The following is a 26,062-nucleotide window of genomic DNA, read 5'->3' on the forward strand; positions in this document are numbered from 1 at the left end:
AACCGATCACGATCGCGATTGATCGTTCGACTAATTAGAACTTCTCAATGATATCGATCTCGAAGATATTGATGGTGGATTAATTTCTGAGTCGAGACATGAGGATAGAGCGCAATGCGACTGATGCGTAGAACATGCGTGTATAATACGCGGTACGGTTATGGAAATCGGTGGGGAGTCCGTGAGCTCTGAGGTTCCGATTCGAGTGCCCACTTACCCAACGGGGCGTCTGATTGATTTCCAATCGATCGGCGAACATTTGTCTTCGGTTAACCCCTTGCACCCAGTGCTGGTAGATCGCGGTGCCCGTTTAACCGGTAGACATGCGTACGCGCGTACAGTGCCGTGCCTAGAGGTGGGGCAAAAGACCTGAAGGCGACATTCGAGTGAACTTTTCATTTTTTCATTTTGTTTTTTTTTTTTTTTTTTCATGTAATCAACAAATTTTGTCATCTATAATAAACTTGAGAATGGTTCTGCTTGCATGTTTTATTGTTTGTTAATTTTCATTCAACTCGTTGTGGACACGCACCGCCAAATAAAAACATAAAAGACACGCGGGGTGGGTGTTGAAATATTTAGAATGAAAAATACAGTTTTCGAGAATTCTCGGGAGTTCCTTTTATAAATAAATTTATAAATATTCAACCGGTTGAATAAAAAATCCGAAAATTCGAGGGTAGTGTTTCGGAATTGGAACAATTTCAGCAAAACATTTGAACAAAACCAAAAATGGTGAGGGTCAGAAGTTAATTGGGTTCGCATGGAATTCCCCATACATAGGTATATTTTTATTGAAAAATACGGTTTCCCCCAGTCTGACCCAGGCGCCCCAACGGCTAGGCACAGCGCTGCGCGTATCCTCGACGAGTAGGTATACAATAGCTGTGTGTATAGCCCTGTAATACCTACACCCAACTCTTATAAAGTCACGTTCGGTCTTTCGTCCGCAACAACAAGAACAGCCCGAATACACAGGTCGGTTAACCATTGCAGCGGCGGCTCTAGAAAGAACTCGAAGAAGCATAAGAGGAGGAAGAAGAAGAAGAAGAAGAAGAAGAAGTAGAGGGATACTCCTTCAGGAAGAGGGAGGAGGTGTAGGTCGGCAGATTTTATCGCAGAAGAGAATTCCTGCGTACCTACATCTGTCCGTACGAACGTCCGAACGTACGCTTCTCGCATCACTCTTTTTTCTGTATTTCTCTTTCTACTTCCTTTTTTTTTTCTTCTTCTTCAAATTTTTTCTTTTTTTTTGTTTTTATACATGTTTTATTTTTTATTTTTATTTTTTTCTCATCACGTGTATGTAATAATGCGTGCGTATTCCGATTACGTTTTTAACAGCCATTGCACCTCGTAACGTGTATTCTCTCTGCGTTATAATAAATAATAACCGCATACTTCTTTATTGCATTTTTTCTCTTTTCTCCTTTCCTTTTTCCCTGAAATTTCCATGTGCATGCGTGTAAGGTTTCCCAACTGTCCGACGCCTCCTCGACATTGCCGTGACAACGAGCGTCAAGTGGTGGCTAAAACGCAAGAAAAGTAGAAGGAAAAAAGGAAAATTAGAAACAGGGGGACAGCTGATACCGAAGCGAGATAACACCGCGGTCTTATAGTAACCGTTTGACATGTGTGCCAGGCAGAGAAGCGCCCAACTATGGATGCGTGGGTATACATATGTATATATATCCTATACCTATATATCATACATATACGGTACATATGCCGGAAAACGTAACAAGCCCGAGTTGTAATGATGATTGCTAGCGCTTCGCTACGATAAATTTAACCACCTAACCACTTTTCTCTCTCTCTCTCTCTCTCTTTTTCCCTCTTTCATACCCAATTTTTGTTTTCCGTTTTACATGCGTACACCGTTTGAATGTGGATTTTTCATCTATTCGTTTTTCTTCAATCAGGCCAACTAGACAACGAGACGACGTGTAATTGTTTACCGTAGATAGTATTGTACGCACTGCGTGTGTAAACTAGTGCGGTATACTTTACAACTACGCTAAAACACCGCGCCATTGATAACGAAATCGAATGAATACGTCATTCGGTTCATTGACTATGTATTTTCTTGCAATCCAAAGATTAATTCAACGCTCGTCATTTTTCCCCCTCGAAAATGACTCGATTGATAGGATTGTAAACGAATTCATTTTACCATTTACCAAATTGCAATATTTGTTTTCAAATCAAGCCAAATCGTGCACAATACCAGTCAAATTTCAAAACACCGAAATTTTCCAAAATTTGAAAAAAATATTACTTCAAGCGATGGAAATTTTAATCGATCGAATTATTTCGCACGCCTTCGGGCTTTGAAACGAAAGAACTTTCAGGCTCGACCGATTTCCCGATGAACAAAACTGGATGTAGAAAAATCACAACTCGCATACTTGTCAGAGTCTGATTACGGAACGATTTTAAAATTCTCAAATTAAGCTCGAATCGAATAGGGTGAGCAACAGCAGCGATACGCGCATACTTGACGATTCGGGAATAGCACGAAATCGTTCGCAATAAAGCAGAGAAGCATGGAAGCGTTGAAAAGTTTCTCCGTCATAAGAATTTCTTCTTCTCGTTGGGAAAAGTTCCGCCGAGTGTCCCCAGGGTGCCGTGTGCCTCCCGCGTGCCAGGTCCCACCCCTAGGCACACGAACGTCGAGGTGTTGGTGCATTCCGGTTGCAGGTGTGGGTGGGAAGCAAGGTGCAAACGTAACTCTGCCGCGGATAAAAGGCGTGGGTGTAGACGCACACCTGTAGAGACGGGAATCGCGAAACGTGTTTACGCGGGGTTTCAACGGTGTGCATACATATATCGCCTCGATGTGAGAAAACTCCCTGGAGAAATAACCAGGCTGTATGTAATGTGCGCTAAGGTATTGTACGGACCCCGCACTGCAGGGGCGGAGAAAGAGGGTGCGCGGCGATATACGGCAAACTTACAGGTGAGAAACATCTTTATCTTATACAGCTATGTACGTATACCTGGACGTCTATCTGCCGTTTATTTATTATTTCAACGCCGTTCCTGTACCGGCTGTATAACCGTTAGAAAAATCTACTACACGGATGCGGGAACTAGGCTTCGATCGTCCGTTTTAATTATATGCTTTCGTATTTCTGGGTCGCGACGCGGCGACGTCAAGGTTGCGGAATTTAGACAAACTTTATACTCGTATCTGGAGCGATGAATCACCGGTTAATGAGATTAAAAACTTGAACATCAAATTATAGCAAATTTTCCAGCAGTAATATAATTGTTTTCACGTAACCGCGGCGACTGGACGAAACATAACGATTTCATTCCTTTTTTTCCACTTTTTTTTGCGAGGTATTGACAGCGATCGGTATATTCCAAGTGATTGAGATTTTGAAAAAATCTGTAGTCTGGATCTGGTTGAAACTGTAGGAAGGTCCCAATAATTAAAATTCATTATTTTTCCAAGTGATCTGGTTTAGTTTTATAAAAAAACGTCGCAAACAAAGTTTAAAAAAATCTAACACCTTATACAAAGTAAAATAGAGCGAATGCAATTATAGGGCGAAGCAGCGTCTTATTTACCCTTCGAAATGCGCAATTCGAAATTCAGTTAATTGTATTTCTTTTGCGACTTTGCAAATTAGCAGAATTTATGACTTTTCGCTAGCGCCTGACGACAAGCAACCGGGTCGCATTCGTGTAACGCGGGTAGAGCGCCGCGTGGCGTCAGCGACTCGTGCGCCAAGTGTTGGGCAACCAGGTTTTGAAACCGATTTCAATACATCGAAAATCAGACAACGGAATGGAAAAATAAACAAGAAACTGGTGTATCCACACAATGAGATCGAAAATATTGTACTAACCTACCTAAATATTTTATGCCGCAAGGAGTCGGCTCGAAATTCAAGTTCACGCGACAATAGACGAAGATTATGGAGGGGAAACTACGAGGATTGTTTGAAACAAGTTTTCTATTTACGACTCAAGCTCAAAGGCGTCGCCGAGATAACGAGAGAATTAATACCTACGTCATTTTATGGCTCTTTGTTTCTTTGTTTGTTTTTAAAGTAAGGATAACTTGTGACAAGATTTCAATGGGCAAAGTGAAAATCAAGCGATAAGATCGAGTCCGATTAAGTTGAAAGCGAAAAATGGAAAAAGGAGAAAAGAATTGTATGGGTGAATCTGTTGGATCAAGATACAGTTTTTACACATAAGTTGAAATGAATTCCGCTAAGTACCACTTTAGAAACTTTTTAAATTCCGTATTATAGATTCATGGCTCCGATTCTAAAACATCTTGCCAAAAAGAAATTGAGATGAAAAATCGAAAATACCATCCAATGATTTTTAGAATCTAAGGATCATTTTGTTTTCCCTTTCAAAGTTGGCAGCTGAGTACCTTAGGCCTGTAACAACCTTAATTTTGTCAATTGCTTTTATTCCATTACTTCAACAAGAGTGAATATTCAAGCCACATTTGCACGAATGACAGAATATTTATAACAGTTTAGAGCAACTGTCAAGTAATTATGCAATATTGTGATTCTGATATACGAATTTCTCATTCAAAGTCATTGTTGTCAAAGTTACCTGGTTCTTCCCTCAACTTTCCAAATTTGCAAAAATCCCGAGCAAATATACTAATTACCATCGAATGGATTAGCGATGAACCGAAAAATTCCTCTTTCAATATTCGAGAGCTGGCTAACGATCCGAGCTGCGTGCGTGATAAAATATTGGCTAGCTCAATTCTTTGTCAAATCAGTGCAGATGAGCGAGTGAGAGAATTCGGCGTGAGGGATCGGAGGTTAAACTTTGAAACAATCAGACTCTCCGTTGGCGAAGCAGACGCTCTAATCGAGCGGTTAGAGCATCCGTCAACGAGTCTAGATTGTTGAATAATAAACGAGATAAACTCGGAGAGCGTCAACGCCTCGATGGACATTTAAAGTGCTCGCTCGTGTCGGCGTCCATCGGGGCTAATTACCCGCCTCCGACCCGCCGAATTCACACTGCGTTAGCGATTCGACCACACATGTGAAATGTGCAACGTGCATTCTCTACCAACCAACCAACCACCCGACCTGCTTCCAGGACGAAATACGGTACAATGCATTCGGGTCTCCGTAACCGTGCAGTCAAATTTCGTAAGTGAGGTCAGCTCGTCGCGTCAGTTGGTTAGAGATAGGAACAGATAGTTGCATGGAGAGCCGGTCGCTGGATCATACATACACGGGAAATGCATCAGTTGCTGGCGGAAATAACGAGCGTCGTTCCTGTTTACTATAAATCAAAGGGTACCGATCCAGACCGAAATCTCTCCGCAATTCAGCGCTATTTCGATCGATGAGCCAGCTTCGAGTTTGCGTCAACCTTGACGGACATTATCTAGGCGCGTCGAATCCAATGTTTTCGATAAAATCATGCTGAAATGTGCTGGGATATTGCAAAAGCGCATCGATTTTCATAGTAAGCTATGTCTAAATTTGAGAGCTGATTTGAAATCGGCGATATTCGATATTGCTGAACTTTCCTCATAACTATATAATGAAAAACTCCGTGAAGCTGTCGGGTTGAATTGCATGGAAATCCAATCAAAAGTATGTCGACGGCGGTTCTATTTTCATTCATTCCCGTGAATCTTTCCTGTGACCCAATAGGGGTGACCTCTTCTCCGGCTGGGCCAATTAAACTCTCGATATTATTCATTCTCATCTTTGAACTAGATTGTTCTATTCCATTCGACATTATTCCGCTCAACGAAAGTACAAATCATTCGATCCTTCGACGGGAAAGGATTAAAAATCGAATAAAATAAATTAAATCCGCGTCACATCCGACTTAAAAAAGAATAAAAAAAATAAAATCAAAACCGACATAACCTGCAGCGGATTTGAAAGAGGTAGAGGTAAAGTGTTGGGATGGAAATTAAGAAGGCACGATGGAAATCTCCGAACGAAGGACATTCGCGGGGCAACTCGAGGCCAGAGATCTGTAATACGAAGCAGTTAAAGTTGCAATGGGTCCCAAGGGCCGAGAAAAGAAGTGGAACCGTGTGACTGACTTGAAGATAGGGCAAGAGCGGCCGGCTAAGAGATTGGGATCTTACTGTCCCAGCGAATCGAAACTCCCATGGGAACATCGCACGATGTACTAAACCAGAGCTTGCGCCCCACGCGTCCTGCGCGACGTCCTGGTCAATGTAAAGCAGCGAAAAGAAAGAAATGAAAAATAAAAAAATAAAAAAATAGAAAAAAAAGAGGAGGCGTCGCGTAACCCGGCACATTTGAGTAATTTTTGACTAAAAATTTCACCTCACGAAAGAAGCGACCGTGCGTCATCTCCGTTAGTTGAAAAATAATGTTTCTCTTCGTGATTTATAGTAACTTGTCCTGCGCTGCAAGGATTATTGGCTAACAAATTACCAGACCATTTGACCAAACAGCATAAGGAACCCAATTCCGTTTTCCTTCACTCAGACTAACAGGACCAATTGGGAATTGCTTTTTGGCGCCAAGGAACTAGGCCGAAATACGCGCCACGGGAAACAGATAGCTCTTTTCGAGATCGCTTCCATTCTCTCATCAACAACGTCGATCTTTACCGGACCGTAATGAACGACGAAAACAAGAACCTGCGGTATCGCACTTTGGTTGTTCATTGGTGAAAGAAACGAAAAAATAAAAATCGAAACAATTTCCTCGAAATGCACGGTGTCCAGGTGCGTTGCCGTAAGCTACGCGTTTTGAATTTCCAATGGTCGTCGGTGTTCCAGTAGTCAGAAGGACTGGAAGTCCGGTCGGTTTATGGGCACGGTAGCCGGCCCCCACAACCAGCAGTAAACCTGCCTCTAGTGTGGTCGGAAAGCCACCTCAGCCCGGTCATCCGAGGACCCGGGACGGGGATTGCACTAAAATCACCCCCCTTTCATATCCCTCGCTCTCTCCGGCTCAGTTGTCGTCTCTTTCTCTCGCGCCCCGCTCACTCACCCTCTACGCTCGGGATCTAAGGCTGGTCAGCACCCCACACGCAGACGAAAACGCATCTTATGCGATGGTATCTCGTAAAACTTGGGACATGTGAGTCGTACGGAAGGATGGAACGAAACCTTAATTAACACCCGTGAGGATGGTTTAGCTTCGGGCTTCTAATCCGGACCCTCATCCGCTCAATTCCGTTTTCGCCAGAGTATGAGGCGAGAAACTTTTTCGGGTAGCAGAAAAATGGCCAATTTCTGTGTAAATCTCGTTTCTTCAACAGTCATCGGGTTAACTGCCAGTCTCTGTTTCATTCAGCCTCGATACTCTTTCGTAAAATTAACTTTTTCAACAGTTATACAAAATCAACATGGCCGCCGTCGAAGCGCCTGCGATTTTATTTTGACTCTAAATTAATTTTTACGACCAAAAAGTCGTCCGTTGTTACTTCACGTCGGAGAAAATAACGGCAAGAGTATAGTCCGAGCACGATTTAGGGATCTTGAAAGTCTGGAGCAACGAAAATTTGACTCGCGCGATCAACTCGTGCGTGTTTTGCCTGCATCCTGGGGCAGAAGCGAGACGCTGGAAAACGGAATCACAAATGATTCAAAAGGGTGAACGCGAAATGTGGTCGAGAATAAGACTCCCGCTTGTTTCGGACGTTCTAATTACCGTGGAAACACGACGAGCCTGGGGGATCCGGGTTGTAAATCGTATGGGGTGAATTTTGTGGCAGCCAAGAACGATTCCGACAATCTCTTAGGCTAGCCGCCGAGGCATGCATACGTACATAAGGACGAGCAGCTTTGCCAAGGATACGGCCATTTCAATCTCAAAGCTTGATGGGTTAATTAAGTGTTTGCTTGCCCAACAAGTGGCCCGCTGCTGCTTGGGCCTCAAGACCCGGTTTCCCATATCCACAAGGACTGAACTGACAAACAAGGCACATAAATTACACACGTCAAAAGCTGGCTAGCTACTTTCAATTAACATCCGTAAACTCGTAACAATAAATTAGACGGCCAAGACGTTCTCTCTAACCTCGCTGTTGGGATAACGCGATAAATTGCACGCTGTTGTCTCCTATATCGCATGTCACACAGAAAATCCCATTAAAATGAACCTCCGCACATCTTTCCTTACAATTGTGCAAATAAGCCGCATTGCAAACTGTCAATTTCCATGGATCAAATATCAAATATTTCGAGACTTTCTACAGTAAATCTACAGACCCGGCTGTCATTTTAAATCGACATGTCAAAAACCTGACATCAGACAATTATGAAATACATGACTCGAAGTTTAATTACAAAATTCTGAATCCGCTGTTTTGATGATCAAGCTGTTTTGATTTCAGAATAGTTCCAAATTTCCAAACGTGTGCTACACTTTTACGATATCTTTACGACACACGCTTCTCTTACTTCCGTTTCAGTGGACGTTCAACTTTTCACCCTTGAATGAATTTTTTTCCGACTTATTCACAATCATAATCTCAGAATTACCGCGCCAGGATCAGACCAAGGGTGAAAAGAAACCGCCAACGATGTAAGGAGAGTTCTTCAAAAGCTGTTTTTTCTCCGTCACCTTATACTTCCAAAGCTGAAAGATATCGTGATCGGTAAAGTTTGTTGACAAAAATGTTCCCCCAATCGAACGAGCCTATTTAATTTACCGCGACTTTCTCGAGAAACTGCCGCACGCCTATCCGTTTGAGCTCACCACACAGAGTCTATCGATGCAGCGACGGAGGGTGGGAAAGGGTAGAAAAGGGGGAGAAGAGGAGAGGAGAGGAGAGGAGAAGGACGGATCCGCTAAAGGGGCACGTTTATGTCCTCCCAGGAGTCCGCTAGCCGGCAACCCTAACTTGTCTATCCAGGTCCACAGTGACGACCCAGAAAGCCGTAGAGGCACTACCAAACGCGGCGGTCCGTCATCCGGTCTCTATATACTTACCATGAAACGGCGGACATGGGTCAACCTTCGCCGTCCCATCGCTCATAACTTCTTTATTATCTTATATTCCCGAAACTATACCTAATCACAGCCACCGTATGCAGAACGACTCCTTCTCTCCTATCCATGATCGATTCCAATTCGAGTGTCAAATTTCGGATTGACCACTGTCTCGAGTCTCATTGGTAAAAACTGTCGACATTCCGATTGCCTCTGATTCAAAATTAGTATGCATCGGTATTTTGAATCATTGGTAATTTCATCAGGATTACCATAAAACTTGACATTTTTACATTGACAATTTTCCCATGTTTTATGGTGTCGATAACAACTGTATTCCCTGGACGATTTTATAGTAGGAATTGAGAAGTATGTTACAAAATTTCGATGTTACGAGATTCGAAGAATCCCGGTATTACGACTGATTGTTATTTTCGACGATATTAAGAAATTCACACAAACTAAGTACATTTAAAGTCGGTAAAAGAAATATATCGTAAGACTTGTTCTCAACTTTTATCAAAGATCAAAATAACCAACGATGAAAATGGTAAGAACCAGCATATTTTGAACAAGTCAACTCATAAATCAAGATCGAGAGACCATATACACCATATTCCACTTTTCTATCAAATTTCCCTGACCACTCGAAACGTCTCGAAATTCAAACTGGTTTCCCATATTATTGCCATTTTGATTAATCAAGCCGTTAAAAAATTTCAACTATCTTGAATCTCGTCCGTTTGAGAAGATGGAAAAAAATGGAGACGCGGCCCGAAGATGACGGAGTTGGTTATCGGATGACGGATAATCCGTGACCTCCACGGTGTTGAGGGTGAAATTTTCGCCGGCAGATATACGGGGTCGTAAACGTCCAATTTTGGTCTAGCCCAAAGCCGCGGTGCCGCAAAGCGAAGAGAGCCGTCCGTCCGTACCTACATTCGATATGTGACAATCCCGGGAAGCCAAGCTCAGCGTAAACGCGAGCCAGGTATTACGTCATAGTGGTCAGTCACACTTTGATGTCGCACTAAAACTCTGGCCGACCTATCCGGGCCCGAGTGGCGAAACTGCCCCTCGTCCTTCGGACGGGACACTCGAAACCCCCGCCAATCCACTCTGAGATCCTCTTCCTCGGCCGGTACCTAATGCAGCGTAATTTTCACCGCCCTTGCCCTAACTCTTCGCCTCACCGGGGATGTGACGAAAATTTACAGACTTCTACCTCCAGTCTGCATCCCAACCGTCCCGAAAAAATCGTCATTCCGAGCTTCGCGGGCAAGAACCTGATTGTGAACTCCTTGACAGTTACTTTTCTAAATACTCGTAGTAACGGGATCGCGTTTGCGAGTCTCATGATGCGTCTTCATTTCGAGCCATCGAATTCGCAGATGATCACGGTTATTGTAGATTTTATACATTTGTTTCAATAATTTACATAAGCAACGTGGCTCTGTATAATTGAATACATTGAATTATACTTCAACATAAAACACGCTTTTCCAAAGACAGTTGAATATGTAAGAATAGAAATTGAGTAGGAAAAGATCTGACCCGTATATTCAAGATTTCTACATGATCAATTGGGCTTGTGTGTCTAGTACGCTTAACAAAAACATATGTAGTTTTTTAGTGTCGCATGGTGCAGATGAGTTAAGAATATAACAAAAGCGATCACTGTTAGTGCTTCGATTAGTATCTCCGAAATATTTTGATCAGCGTTTGGTAACGGCGGGGGTAAACTAATAAAACGCGATGACTGTTATTATGCCAAAATGTTTACTACTGTATTGATAAACACTCACCACTGTCGAAACTGTTCTGATTCTCCAAGTCAGGTCCTTGTAGAGAAGGGGGTCCATCTTCTTGGAGATACTCTGAAAGCAAGTAAGCACAAACTAACTCGACTTGATTGGTGTTGCATTTTGAAAATTGTACAAAAGCCAAATTCGAAAAACTGTAATGAGTAAATAACGATGAAACCTTTTTTTTCACGATCGAGTGAAAAACGAACGGATCGATGCGTTGATAAAAATCCGAAGCTCGAGATCTTCGACTCGACGATTCGAAATGACCGGAGTCAATTGAAATTTGGTAAAATATCGCACATTCAATTTGTGGGAAGCGTGGTTTCGGGGTTTCTGGGGGAGGTTCCGCGTGTATCCATGCCACCTAACCTGCGTAATATCCATTGCAAAGGTGTGCGACAGCAGTGCTCTCTACGCCACGGCCACAATCCCGAGGGATTGAGCTGGGTGATATTGGCTCTCGCATCGCCACATTCGGGGAGCGTTGATATCGTCGACCAGGAGTTTCTCTCTCTCTCTCTCTCTCTCTCTCACTCTCTCTCTGCGCCAAACCGGCTGCTTTGCGTCCCGAGCATTACCTTTAATTCCTGCGTTGCGTTGCGTCGCGTCGCGTTGCGTCATTTTGCGTTGAGTTACCATCATAGGCAGAATCGCGATTACGCCTTGACAATTTAACCCCGCAGATTCCCTCCGTGCCTTTATACTATTTTACGCGCCGCATGCAGCGTGGGAGGTCGCAAACGGAAATGAAATATCCGCGCGCTTTGATACTTCCTCTCATTGAGGGTCGAAATCGAGGTTCAAACACTCCGTGGCATCGTTAAAAAGTCAATCCGTATATGACTGTTGTACGTATAGGTGTGGAAACGTTTTTTGAATTTTCATTAGTTGATTCAACTGATCGAACAATTTGGTATTCAAGTTTTACACGACCTTGTTTAAATTTGAAAATGTGTACAGTAGAATAGCAGTGACAATATAAAGGACATAGCGAAAAGAAAATTGACACTTTTTCCTTGTTAAACTTTTTTTTCTGTTTCAGAAAGAATTGCATTCAAAAGTCCCGCCTTCGCGTATGCATGAAAAGCTTCTTTCTTGAAAAATCTACGACCCTGCAATGATCAACTTGTTTACTCCTCTGCGAACGCACGAGTAGGTACATTAAATGAAGTGATATCTCGAAGCCTGAACTTGCCAAGTTCATACCAGTTACCAATTTTTCATTCTGTCATCACGACAGACCAAAAAGTCAACTTTAAACACCTACTCGATACAATCAGACGTTTGTACGAGCTTCAATCCTCGACTTCACGCGCACTTCTTCGATCTCACGTTTATAATTTCACGACTTACGTCTCGTCTCATCGTCATTGGAACAAATCATCACCAAGTACAATACGTACCATATATCGGTTAAAAATCAACCTGTTATCAATGTCCATGGATCCACTTATTAACCATGAGTCAATACCATCCTAATTACACGTCAATTCCTCCAAGTGTGTAGTTACAAGGTATAAGATTTGACATAGACGGGTTATCCAAGCAAGTATACATACAACTATATAGATATACACCTATGATGTTACAGGTTTGCGCGATGTCGGAGACCGACCGGTTTGGTTTTGTATTAGCATGTAACTCCTGTAGGAGTCGAAGTTGCGATGGGTTGCGGATGGGAGAACCCAGTGGGGTGGGGCTGGGGGTTTCGACGGGCGGCGGAGGGCGGGAGGGGGAGTAATTACCTCCTTGGGGAATCCCCCTCCGTTCTATACCCACCAACGGTATAGCCCCGGTACGGGCACAGAGGTTCCCCACTGTTCCCCTCTGCTCCCAGTGCACCCGAGGGACTCCCCAGTGGTTCGCACAGCGGTTCTCAACCGCCGTTTGCTCATCTTTCATTTTCACGGGGGATACAGATTTGTTTTTTTTTTTTTAATTATTATTATTTTTATTGCTTTGGAAATTATCAAGCAAACTATCATCCCGAACTGTTCAAATCGCTTCTGATTTCCTTCGTCCTTTTTTTCGTTCTCCCTCTCTTGATTTTTTTTTTGTTTTCGTTTATTTTGTATTTTAATGAACTTTGGCAAGTTTAAAGGTGTGATAACGAGATTTCAGAAACTGTCGGTTTTGTTTTAACATAACGCCCGATGCGAAGGCAACGTGGGAAATTTAGTAAAAATAATTCATTACGTACACCTTGCAGGTTCTTAATTGCCATCTGACACGGCAATTATTCCAAAGAGGGCAATTTTTCATTTCCGTTTATTTTCACATTTTAATGCCAACTTCGGTACGCACGTGATGCGCCGACGAACTTAGTAAGCCGGATGTGAAACTTCATGTTTAGTGGACACGTCACATGACGAGCCCTCGAAACTCGGGTTAAACGATTAGCTTGTCGTCCAACATTCGGACCTATTTTTTATGCAACTATAATATTCAACATTCTACAGCGAAAACCGTCGAACTAAATAAAATTATAGAATAGTCAAAAAGATGATAATAATTGAAGAATTTTTTTCTCTTAATTAGAATGAGGCAGCTTAGTAATTCAGGTAAATTCGGAGTTTTCGATTTTATTTCGGATATGAAAATCGTTCACGTTTAGAGAAATCTAAGAAGCTTTTCTGGACGATTTTTTCTATCCATACATGAAGAATCTTGCAGCGAAATTTTGACGTTTAAAATCAATGTACGTGATAAAGAATTTGATAAAAAAATGTTTGCCCCACTATTTTCAAACGATATTTTCAACGCAGTTTATTTTAAATTATAGTTGTGCCATTAATAATCAAATTGAGCGATCGACATACCTTTTTCACGCTATCAGATCACGCAGTCATAGTAATATACAAAATGATAACAATTCATAATTGCGATAATCTTACAATCAACTTGCTAATGAATTTTAATCAATATTCTTCGCTTCAATTATTCATTTAAAAATCGAATCAGTCAAATTGCTTGATGACCAATTTACTATATGATCGTTTCTGCAGTCTATAACGTTCGTCGCAAAATTCTTACAATTCGCCGTAATATTTTATAGACACTGCTAGTACACTTTGTATTTCATAGCAATGAAAATTGGTCCGATTTTAAATTGCAAATTCGAAGGGTCTTCAGCTGTCGGTTTAACGGAGCATCGAAGGCCCCCGATAATGAAGGAAGAAAAACGCGGTCGCGTAGAAAGTGGAAACAGCCTGTGGCTGATCGGCCGTTGGTGGCTACTACTGATTGCAAGACTGGCGAGAGGTCTGACCTGTTCTCGGTTGTACTACTGCGTGCAATACGAGTGCCGCGAGGGAAAGTAAAATCGAGAGTCGGATTGTAGAATCCACGCCGCAAATAGCGGACGAAAAATTGAACGAGTAAGTTTGACAGATTTTCGGTTGATTCGAAAATGGGAATGAAAATTGTGGAGAAGAAACGGGTGAAATGTTAAGAATTTCAAAACTGACGATCTTCGACGAATCTGAAATTTATGAGAAAATTTGAAATTTGAAACAAACGAAAGCACAGAAGAAAAATGAAGAATTAACTGAAGTTTTTTTTAAAACTTCTATCGTCATCGATTTGATTCAGCGTAAAATTATTCGGACCGACAATTTTTATCGACGAGTGAAACGACAATTATTTTAATTAACAAGATACCTTTTTTTAGTGTGCTTATGGTGAAATGAAAAAAAAAAAAAACTATACACGGGATTGCGAACTGCAATATGAGATTCGAAAAAGAAGCTGCTGGGAAGAATTTATACCGAATAGAGTATTTTTTTATTTTCAAAATTTAGGAAACAATACCGAAAGGATATTTGCGACGTACAAGTTTTCGACTCGTGTAAGAAGGTTGGATCAGCAACGATTCGGCGACACCCGTTATAGGAAGAGCCGGCATCCCTACACGGCACTGTTAAGGGCCAGCTTATCCCACAGGGACCGCACAAACAATAGCAATAGGCAATAGCCCACTGGCCGCCAGCCCAACTCTCCACGATCCCTCTGGGAAAACTTTAATTTCTTTCTCCGAAAGATGGCCGCTTCTTAGATTTACTCTGTTAGTCTCGAAAGATTGGGTCACCTCTGGGAGGCTCAGCCTACGCGCTCACACACACACACACAGACACGCTTACATATACATGTACGTATTGTATTATAGGCAAGCATTATACCGTTAAATCGTAAACAAATTAAAGAGTCATATAATATATATATATATATATATATATACGTTTATAAGATTATTTGGGGTTTGATAATCGAACTAAAATTGAACGATATTGTAAACAAGAAGAAAAAGGAAACAAACAGAGGAATAATTTTTGCATTTGGTAAAAATCGTCAAATTACGTATAACGGAAGAAATAAAATTACTACCACTGTTTTTGACAACGTACAGCAGCAGAGGATTAGAAAATTTCGTAAAGTTGGTATGAAAAAAAAATTAATACAACATATGTATATAGTTTTATAAAATCACAATCCTGTTAGATTACGTAATCGTTGTCCCAAGAATCTTTACTGCAAGGATAGTTAAGTTTTACAAGATTCTTTCCATCTTTCTCGTTACCCTCAACGTGCTCTTCGGCTAGCGGTTTAGATATGAATCCGGAAAACCTGCGCGGTTTTATGGCAAATAAAAGAGAAATTAAAAAAATAAATAAACGAAGAGAATTCACTGGATTTAATTATGTATATCAATCGGGTATAATTGCGAGGAAAGATGCCGGGCCGTTTTTAACAGCTATCCGAATTCCCTGCAGGCGTTGCAGCTTTGAAGCCGATAAATGTTATATTTGTGTAATAACGAGCTGATGCATCTCCAGCGGCGGGCTAATTTCTTGTTTTAACAACCCCCGGAGGTTCGAAGGTCTCTTATTACCCGGCAGCGGAGGACGAACACAGGTGTGCGGCCCCTTTATGACTTATGCTACTTTTACGAGGCGCGGAGCACCTGCAGCAGGATCTTCCTCATCTCGGCTTCCTGATCCTGCAGGACCAATGGGATGTTTTTATCCTTCCCCTTGTTTTTCCGCACGTTTGTTTCTCCACCACCCGCCGGCATTTCGGCCTAAATAATATCGTCGGTGATTTTCGTTCCGTCAAACGTAACGAGGGATGACTTGACGTCACGAAAAGTATACTCCGAGAGAACATAGGCGCCGTTTATCGGCTGGGGAAAACGGTAAAGGGGGCCCGAGGACCAAGATATTAACGCAAACTTTCAGACAAATGACAAGACGAAGACACGTGACGCTGAAGGGACTTTCTTCTCGCGAGTTAAAACTTACTCGGACTTTCGCTCTGGCTTGCGGCTTTTCTCTCATCTCCGATTATCGAGGTTGCATTCCGCTGTTTTTACCTCAGATTTGACTCGGAAGTTTCCCGTGAAATTTAATCGTTCATCACAAATATTTTCTCCATACACCTCTATATTCGAACAAAATTTGTGACGAATTTATAGCTTCATTTTCAACCCGTTCGATGATATTTTTTTCCTGTTTTTACATTCCTTCGAATCAAGTTAATGCTCGGTATTTTTTTCACTTTCCTATTTAAAACCGTTCTCGTGATGAGAATTTTTTCAATATTGAAAATTTCTGTAATTTGAACTGAGAACAATATTGAATCGTCAAAGTTGCAAACACAAATTTATCGTTTTGAGATGTAGTAGGAAAAAATATTTTTCAGATGAAAAACTATCTGCAGAAACGTGGTATTTTGATTTTTTTTAAATTATTTATTTATGTACGAACTTTTAAAAATATCGACGTAAACTTGGACCAGTTACTATTTGACTTACAGTTATGTTCATTGCACTCTTAATATGGTGTAAAAATGACCGATTAACTTTTCTTCTTTGATTCAGCATCTTCGATTGTAGACAATTAACGTATGACGTAATAAATCAAAAATCTCCTATTTTGTAAAACAGGTATTAGAAAAATTTCAACGACAAATAAATCACGATAATTACGTTAGCCGTTGATCGCGCGGTGTTCCAGCAGGTTGTTCAAAATTAAGCGAAACTCATATCGCGGGCGGTGTGTTATTTCAGCGGGCGTCTTTAGGTTTCCTAGACTCGTTGCCGAGGCAGGATTGCCCGCGGCTATGTGGCGCCTTTATCTTTCAAAGTTGCCCAACTTTTACGACACAGACTACCAAAGCACTGTGGCACTAAACTACTCTAGAATTATTAACTACGTTTCTTCCGTCTTTGGACGTATAATGGGGAGAGGGAAGGGAGAAGGAAGAGAGGAAAACGGGAGTGAAGGAGCTTTTTCGTTTTACATTCGGCCCCGAGTTTTCCTCCTGCTGCAAGTTCAACGCGAAGTATAATATAATCGCGGGAAAGATAATTAGAAGCTAAAAATTTAAAAAAGAAAGAAAAGAAAAAAAATCGGAACATTATGACCGAAGAAATTGATGCTTAAATGAAATTGAAGAAGGTTTACGAAATACTCGTTCGGTTGTCTTGTTAATATGGAATTTTTTATCGATGTCTGGGTGAATGGATAACGTTGAAAAATTTCGCGATAAAATATACGTCATATTTTTCATCGATTAGGAAAAAAAACGAGTGAAATACAGTCTTGTATGAATGAAATATTGTATCGATCAACGAAATTGCTTATCGCTATAAATTTGTGCTCGAAAAGAGAAAAATGTGTACTTTTTCGTATAGATCACATCAGAAACATAGGAATATGAATAAAAAGTTATTGCGATGCGATACAAATTTAACATATGAACCTGTTCGCGTACGACAAAGCAATAAACAAACAAACAAACAAACAAGTTAAAGAAGAAAAACAACGAAAAAACATAATAGAAACTGCGATTTCGGAGAAAACATTCCGCAGCAAGATGTCCCCAAGCGAGTTGCGTTTTAATTACGTGCCCCGGTGCAAAAGTGCGGTCAGGTCATTACAGATCCGAGTTTATAATGGGGTTGGTTGGAAGCTGTGCGGATCGCGGCCGAGGACAGGGGTGCAAAAGCTCGTAGCACGTCACTGTAAACGTGGACAAGCCCCCGGTTCACCGGCGATAGTTGTTTCCACGAGCTGCTGCTGCTGCTGCAGGAGGGAGAGGGAGGGAGGGAGAGAGAGAGAGAGAGAGAGAGAGAGAGCTGAAAAGAGAGGGTGAGAGGAAAAAGAGACGGAGATAGACGACGGGTAGAGGAAGAGATATTCCCCAGGGGTACGTAGCGCTGTGCCACGGCTGGAGGCAGCTCTGTCTCACCTGGGACACCCTTATTCATACATACATCGAAGGTGGTACACTCCGAGCAAAGAGCCCGGTTGTTTTTCTCAATACCCGACAGTTATACAATTTTCCCGAAAAATTATACGTCCAAAAAGAGAATCGGTAGAAAACAGAGATCTAAAGCGAATGTTTACGATCTATATGAAACGCACCAAAAATTCGGTTCCTGCATTTGTGTCGTAAGAGTTACGAAGAAAGAGGTTATGTCATAGCCCGTTTCGGGATTGAAAAATATCGATGATAAACGTCGAGGATTTTTTTCCTTCGCTTCAACGTTGCGGGCGAGAATATCTCACGACAGTTTGCTGCCGCATTTAAAGTATTATAAGGTTCCATTAATCTATTTAGCGAGCGAGCTGTACCGGGAATAGATGCGGAGGCCGCGAGGGACCCAGCGGAATGAAGAGAGCGGAGGGCAGGGAGGTAGAGGGGCGAGGGATCAGAGGGGGAGGAGGACGAGGGTGGCCCCAAGGGGATGCTGCGCTCTCCTCTGGCGCTGCCGGCACTCCGAAACGTCGGGGGAGGAGGGAACTAATCAGCGAGGCGCATGCGCGCCGGGCCTCTCCGCGGTCTCTGGGGAATCCCCTCGGCGTCCTCCTGACGCCCCGCAACCCGCGAGCCACGGAACACCGCGGCAGCTACGCGAACCGCCAAGGTACAGGACCTTCCAGCTTCGAGGACGCGGAATGCCGTCGAATTATGCCTGGATGATTATCGCTACGACAGGGATCTAACGATAAATCTATTTCTTTTTTTTTTTTGTTTTTTTTTTTTTTTACCATTTATTATTAGTATTGCAGTTCGGTAGAACCTCGACAGCTATTTGTGTTGTTGAACCTGCATCAAATTATCGCAATTTATAGTTACAAGATAATAATATAACACCAGAAACCTTAAAAAAAAAATTAAAATAATAAAGGACTGTACAGTAATCAGAATTGGAAATTTCACTCGTGTTCTCTTCTTCGAAGTAATATTTTAACCCACGTGTAAGGGGCTGTCCGTAAACCACGTAGCCAGTTTAAGAGGGGGTGGTGATCTTAGTCTGCGATACGTGGTTTTATAATTTGATGCATTCTAATTTCGAGTGATCTCTTTTGTAGTCACGAGTTTCAATGACGTGCGTTCGTGATAGGTAGACTGGAAGCTCAGATTAATTATCAAGAAAAACCTGAGAACAATTCTTTTCCGGCTAATATTGATTAGCATGCGTGGCTAGTCCCGCCAGTCGTTTCTTCGGATATCTTACGATTAGAGTAATAAGAAATTCAAAAGAATGATTTGTCTATCCTTTTTTCAATGTTCAAAAGTGTCCAAAATAGAGTTACGTAGCTTATGGACTGATACCTAATATCAGTGTGTTTGGATACGAATGAAAAAAAAAACTTAGTTCATACGTGTTTTTAAAAATTATTTTTAAAAAAATCGAAAGTTATCACCATTTTTGAACTTAACAATCAGACTTTTAAAGGAAAATTTGTGTTAAAAAATTGCAGGGATCACATTATGCGTAACAATAATTGCGTAGCTTTGAAAAATGTTGCGCTATTTCACGATTCGAGTTTTCTTTTATTTTTTTTTTTTTTTACAAGAAATGCTAAACTTTTTCCTATTGACAAAAATTGAGACTTCTTTGAAAAAAAAAACAAATTTTTATCAAAACGTTCTCGTGCCCGTTGAACAAAAACTTTAAACACGATACGACGGAAGTTGCAGATCCTGAAGATTGAAATTTTCTCCTTACTTCTCGACTAGATTTCAAAAATTCCGAATTTTATTCTTATTACTGACTCGAGGTCGTATAACAGAAATGAAGTACCCAACCGTATTCAATACCGTTACACCGTCACGGGATTGAAAATCTTTCGTGTGCGAGTATATATCCGTAAGGTAAGTAACTGCAGCAGTGGGAATCGACAATATTTGGTGAATAATTGAAAACGTCTGACAGGAAGTTCGAAGCGGCTCCTCCTCGCGTATATAAGTATATATAAGAATGAGGAAAAATCGAAGAAAGGAAACAAGAAAAGAAAATAAATAAAAAAAAAAAAAGAAAACGAAAAACTATGGGAAAAAAAAAATTCACCCGCTTTAATAAGGCGTTTACGCCCCCCCCCCCCCCCCCAGCAGGGTAACGCGATTCACACCCCCGACCCTCGATGGCACGGCACGACCCCGGTTTGCCTGGCTGGCGTGCAGAGCGCATGAAACAGAGCGGATAATTCCCAAGATGGTGTTGAACACACGCGTTTATACCGACCTATCACTTTTACACAATTCGCACGGTAAACGTGAAAACGCATCTACGCCTTCTGTACATTATACGTATATCCGGTGTAACACGTGTACGACTAGTTTATTAGCATCCCCATGCGATTACCACTTATTGTACGATGTATCCTTTATTCAACAAAACACGCACCTGTAACGATTATTTTTAATCGATCCCTTTTCATAAGTCGTCCCTCAATTTATCCTCAGATCGTTATACCTGACTAAACAATTCAATTTGTTAACATAGAAATCGAAAGTGAAATATTGAGACAAAAAACAGGAATAACGCAGCAGCGGTTAACATAGTTTTTTTTTTTTTTTCTTATCTGAATTCTGCAACGCTACGGATGGGAGTATTAAAAAAAATTATCAACATATTCATTATTACGTAAGAATTATTCATAGATATGCGAACAGAAGTGAAGTTTTAGCTTCTGTTATATGTACGAACATACGTGTAACCGATGTATCGGTTACAAATTTGGGGGATGAACATATATAGCATTATATTATATTTTGCAAACGTGTTTTGGACGTAGGTGGAAAGTTATAACTTTCGAGGACCCAATAAATATTTGAAGGAATACATTGCGCCCCGGCAGAAGAAAGGAGTTTGATGTTTTCAGGTAGGTAGATATACCGGATTCCCCCGGGAAGTCGGGTACTCCCTAGGGACTCGGCCCCGTTCGAGCCGGTTCTACTTCCAAGTAATATAAAGTATGTAAGTGTATACCTGATGAAAGCTAACTCAAAATAATAACATCCCGTCCGGGTGTAAGCGAAGAGAGCAATCAGGCGCTGCTTATATATGTATATATATGGGTATATATATATATATATATATATATACACCCTGTAGTACCTGTATGTATATACCTCGCCAACTCAAACGGAATGAGGTAACGAAAGCTGATTTTAGGAAGAGTGAGAAAGAAAGAAAGAAAGAGAAACAACACAGAAACAGGTAATCCGATAATATAATCAAAAGCGGAAAATATCGACAACTAAACTGCCAAAATTGAAGAATTCAAAATTCGTTCATCGTACGATTTTCGAGATAAATGAAAGAAATCAATTCGGTTGTAAACAAAGAATTGAACACAACAAATCACTTTCAGCGTAGTTTAGATTTTCTATATCGTTAACGTTCCCCGTTGATCGATCCAAATCACTTTTGGATCTTACAAAGGTCGAAGCTGCGGAACTTGCGCCGGGGTTAAGACCACAAATTTAATACACATACGTTGAGATAAACATGGATGCACTTCCTGCACTTCAACGTCGAGGCTGGGTCAACCCTCGGGACTGGGGGACGCGTTCCCTTTCCCGATACCTTCGCCGCAGTGAAAGAGAGAAAATACATTCAGCGAGGACTGCGATTCGCGATCAGGGATTGCATTTCTTAAGCACCTGAGGCAAACAATGCCGGATCTCGACGCATTCGCGTATTGTTCGCATCCCGTGCACGCAGTGATAACGGCGGTCGCGAATGCCGCGTGAGATGATGCGGAAACAATGCACTTTTTCACCCTGAGTTGCGAAACGTGGTCTTCTTGTCGGTGTTTTTGCACGGGTTGTAGTTTTGTTTCGAAAATACTTCATCTCAAGCTTGAATTAATTCGACAAACTGCACAGAAACTACGGTAACAATAAGCCAATTTTACTCACCGTCGGACGCTCTGCTGAAAGCTCGTTGAAGCTCCTCGTCTTCGTCCTCGTCGTCTTCCGCTGTCGTTGGGAAGAAGGTACCGATAAAAAATAAAATTGAAAGAATGTTATCGCGTTATCGACGGTGTAAGATTTTATAATTGTGGAAATGTACGAATGGTTAGAATGTGGCTAAAAGTGAAAACCAAGAATGAAAAAAGATCGAAGTAAGCGAAGAATTGTGAAACAGAGATCCAATACCTTCAAGTAGCGCCTGTGGAATTGAATTCGTTCGTTAGAACTGACTTCTTGATATCGATAAATAAATTTGAAAGTAAAAGTGAACATTTTTTATGATTTGGATTACTCAATGTCTTAAATAAAAATTTCCTACGAATGCTGATATGTCCGTATACATTTTATACGAATACAACCGAGTCGCAAAGGAAATGATCACCGAGTATATATACCTAAAACGAATCCAAAGCTTGCGCGAAGGGAATACAACAAAACATTTTGCGGAGGAACGCGTCAAGAATATAAGTGAAGATGAGAATTGAGTAAAACGGAGAAGCCATCCAAAGAAAATATAACATACAGGAACATTCAAAGAAACTGTGCAAGTCGCAAGAAAAATTTAAAGCCAACTTCCGTTACATGATGAGGATGTAAAAAAAATTCCGAAAATCTGAATAATAAGGAACGAATTGCAATGATTATCAACGTGATTACTGTCCTAGCTGCATCGCGTCTTCCGCACTTTTGCCACCTTGCGCAATAACATCGAAGATTGTGGGTTGGGATCGGTGAGGAGAGTCGCATCGTACGGGCATTGAGATGAGGGCGTAACATTCGCACGGCACTCGGTACGGCAAGGTAATGGGAATATAATACGGAATACATAATGTAATATTCACATGGGAGGAGGTTGAGGTGGAGGAGGAGGAGGAGGTGCAGCATCAGAGAACGACGGGATACCGGGGACTCCAAGGGGGTCTTAAAAGCAACTGTCATCATTTGATACGTACACCTACTCAAACAAGAGCGAAAATAATCCCTAGCCGTTACGTTTCGGAAATAATATACCTTACACCACTCGCACTTTTCACGCAGTCACGTAATACGCAACGCAACGCGTGCTTCACACAAACGCAGACTCTCTTGAATGACAGATCCTTCCTTCCTTTGAACTCGTCACCGAGACACCTCCGACACTCGATTCCTCAATTTGTGCTTTCAGAAGAAGTAATAAGCCACGTGGCAAGGTAACGCTTTCAATGAAGGAAATAACTTTCTATCTGATCATCTCGAAACCTCGCGGATTTGAAGCCACTTTAACCGGTGACGGGTCAGGGAACGTTTTTGGAAATCGCTTCTTCAGCTTGCAAGGATCTATTTTCTAATAGATCGTTGTACGCGTCCCAATTGCTGACCACTAAAGTTTCGATGGGTTTTGGTTGATCCACGTGAAAAAGTTACATCGGACCGTTAACGATCTGTTTTATACACAAGCACGCCTATAATTTTTAAACTTCGGCATCGATTATTTTCACTCTTCCTAGAATAATTTATACCCATTACTTATAGCAGGATAAGAATCCTGTAAATATTAAATTACTCCGATCGTACTGTTCGATATCCAATAGTTTTTGCAATAATTACGTGCAGTAATAAAAATTTTGATTCAGCCGACGAACGATTTTTTTATAACATATTCTGTTGATAAAGGGGGTGCATGTCTACCGCAATTATCCTAAATGCCTAAATAAAATACTCTAAACTTACGTTTGATCGCCGAGGCTTCGCAATCATGATCCAAATTGTCCAACGCATATTGTTCGTTGATGTCATCCCACTCTTCGTCCCCTGAAAGATGAGAAAAAAATGCAAACTATTATCAACAAAAATCGAGGTACGATATTTTTCTCCTGCGGTAAAAATACAATTTTTCTTAATCATCGCAACTTCTTTTTCACGACGAAACCAACTCGGACCCGGTTTGAATTTTATAAAAAATGAAGACCGAAGAAACTTTTCTTGAAACTTGATCCTCACGATCGCGGAGGTAATTCATTAGATTCTGAAGCAGCAGCGGAGACTCGCCTCATATTTGACGTAACGACGATGTGATGGCTGGTGCAGCAAACTTGGCACTCAGATAATTAGCTGATTATTTTGGCGGGTATAAGTTGGAGGGGCAAGGCATCGAGCCGCCTCTGCAGTCAAAACCGTGGAGCTGGATATTATGATACATCAGTCCCCAGAACAGACGGACAGACGGATGGACGCGACAGGGATAACCGCAAGAAGGGTTTGAATATTTTAAAAGCACATCGCAGGATCTGAGACGTCGAGACCCGCGGAACCATTTTGACTCCCATTAGCTAGTCTTGAAATGCGAACCAATCCGGAAAACCAGAGATCCTGACGTCCGCGGTCGGCCTAAGACATACCTGGAGGTTTGCGCAATCGTAATTCGATGTCGGAGTGAGTCGATTTCCGTTTCGTCACGCGAACCTTGTCAACCGTCCAACAAATGTTTCACTTTGATTTACATCGCGAGGTTGAAGCCAGCAACACTAACGTACGAAAAACATTGGAACGAAAATCACTGTTTCGCAATTTTTGAAAGATTTTTAACGAGGAGGAATTTTCCCCGTGGTATGAGAAAGTTTTCCTTTATCACGGTTTCTTCCATTCCATATGATTCCGGAGTTGGAGTATAAAGTTTCAAGCGTTCAACCATTTTATTCAACTCGATCAGCATCTCCTTTTCATATAATTCCCGAGTATCCAGCCGACCATTTTCGCGAATCCAGGCGCTTGACCGTGCCGCAATAGCTATTTGGTATTTTGGTATGCATTGGACATCGACACACGCATGCAAGTATTATAGGAAAAATTCAATCTGCCGTAAGTAGGCAACAGCAACAGCAGCAGCAACAGCAGCAATAGGAAAAGTAAACAATTTGGCGGTAAGCCGAATGAAGTCCGTGCCCAAGAGGTGGTGTGTGTGTGTGTGTGTGTGTGTGTATCTGTTATACGTAATAACCGTAAACGCAACGGGATTGGCTATCATCTTGGGCGATCCTTAGCCGCGCATGATACCGTATAAGATCGAATAAGGACTTATACATATATATATATATATATATACATACATAGAACAAGGAGTCAGGATACGGCGTCCTGGAGCAGGAAACACGTCTCAGCACGTTTCCTAGGGTGGGCACCCGAGAGGAGGAACACACGCGGAGAGAGTACGAGCTCGCAGAAATACGACGAAGGACACTCTAGGTATAAGCAATCTCATCTAGCTCGCAGGTACAACGACGAGAGTCTCACTCTCAAAGGTGAATTGATATGGTATACGTCGCACAGTGTTACAATCATAATGCGTTGTTGTGGGATCTTGGAAATGTAAGTAATTATTTAACAACAAGTTTTTGCCATCAACGTTTCGACTCTGATTGGAGTCATCCTCGGGACATATTTAATGCATCTATTGAAAACATGTAATTGCTACACATTGTTGGTACCGAGTCGGAACAACATTAATGATATATAATAACAAATTAAAATAGGTAATAATAAAAATTAAACGTAAACTATGTATATAGAAACACTAACCTTATATAAAGTGGTCAAATGTTAAAAACGGTGAGAAGTAATTCGATAAAATAACACAGTTATGGTGTTTAATGTCACTTTTTTCACTTCCTTTATATCCTGTCTCCATAGTTTATAGATGGTTAAACAGACGATCTGGTCAAAAAGGCAACTACTCTGTCTAAAGAAGATTGTTACTGAAAGGAGTTGGAGAGGGTGGGTGGGTGGAATATAAACTCTTTACTTGTGGAGAATGAGAGAGGATGAGAAGAAGAAAGTAAACAAATATGTATACAGAAGTGTGAGATAAGTGGGAGGTCGTTCACATCCCGCAAATGAGAAGGTCGTTCGAATACCTTATTGAGGATTAAAACAGTCAAATTTCCAAACAAAATAACACTCTGTTATAAAAACATTGCCGTAAGAAATTTGAAGGACAATGAGTAAATAGAATAATCCGTTTCTTGTGCCGAGTGAATATAGATAAGAACGGAGGAGTGATTAGAGACATAAAAAATG

General features: G+C 41.4%; 1 protein-coding gene across 1 annotated transcript in view; it reads right to left on the reverse strand.

Annotated features, from left to right (window-relative positions):
* The window catches only part of LOC107225745 (zinc finger protein 423), an 81,754-nt gene that overhangs the window by 51,408 nt on the left and 4,284 nt on the right, over positions 1 to 26,062 (reverse strand). The window contains exons 2-4 of the mRNA XM_046740105.1: positions 23,720 to 23,800; positions 21,956 to 22,015; positions 10,739 to 10,810 (exon numbers count right to left, since the gene is read on the reverse strand). Coding sequence (XP_046596061.1) covers positions 10,739 to 10,810; positions 21,956 to 22,015; positions 23,720 to 23,800 — 213 coding nt within the window. The remainder of the gene's footprint in view (positions 1 to 10,738; positions 10,811 to 21,955; positions 22,016 to 23,719; positions 23,801 to 26,062) is intronic.

Source organism: Neodiprion lecontei, chromosome 1 (assembly GCF_021901455.1).
Source record: "Neodiprion lecontei isolate iyNeoLeco1 chromosome 1, iyNeoLeco1.1, whole genome shotgun sequence".
NCBI classification, from domain to species: domain Eukaryota; kingdom Metazoa; phylum Arthropoda; class Insecta; order Hymenoptera; family Diprionidae; genus Neodiprion; species Neodiprion lecontei.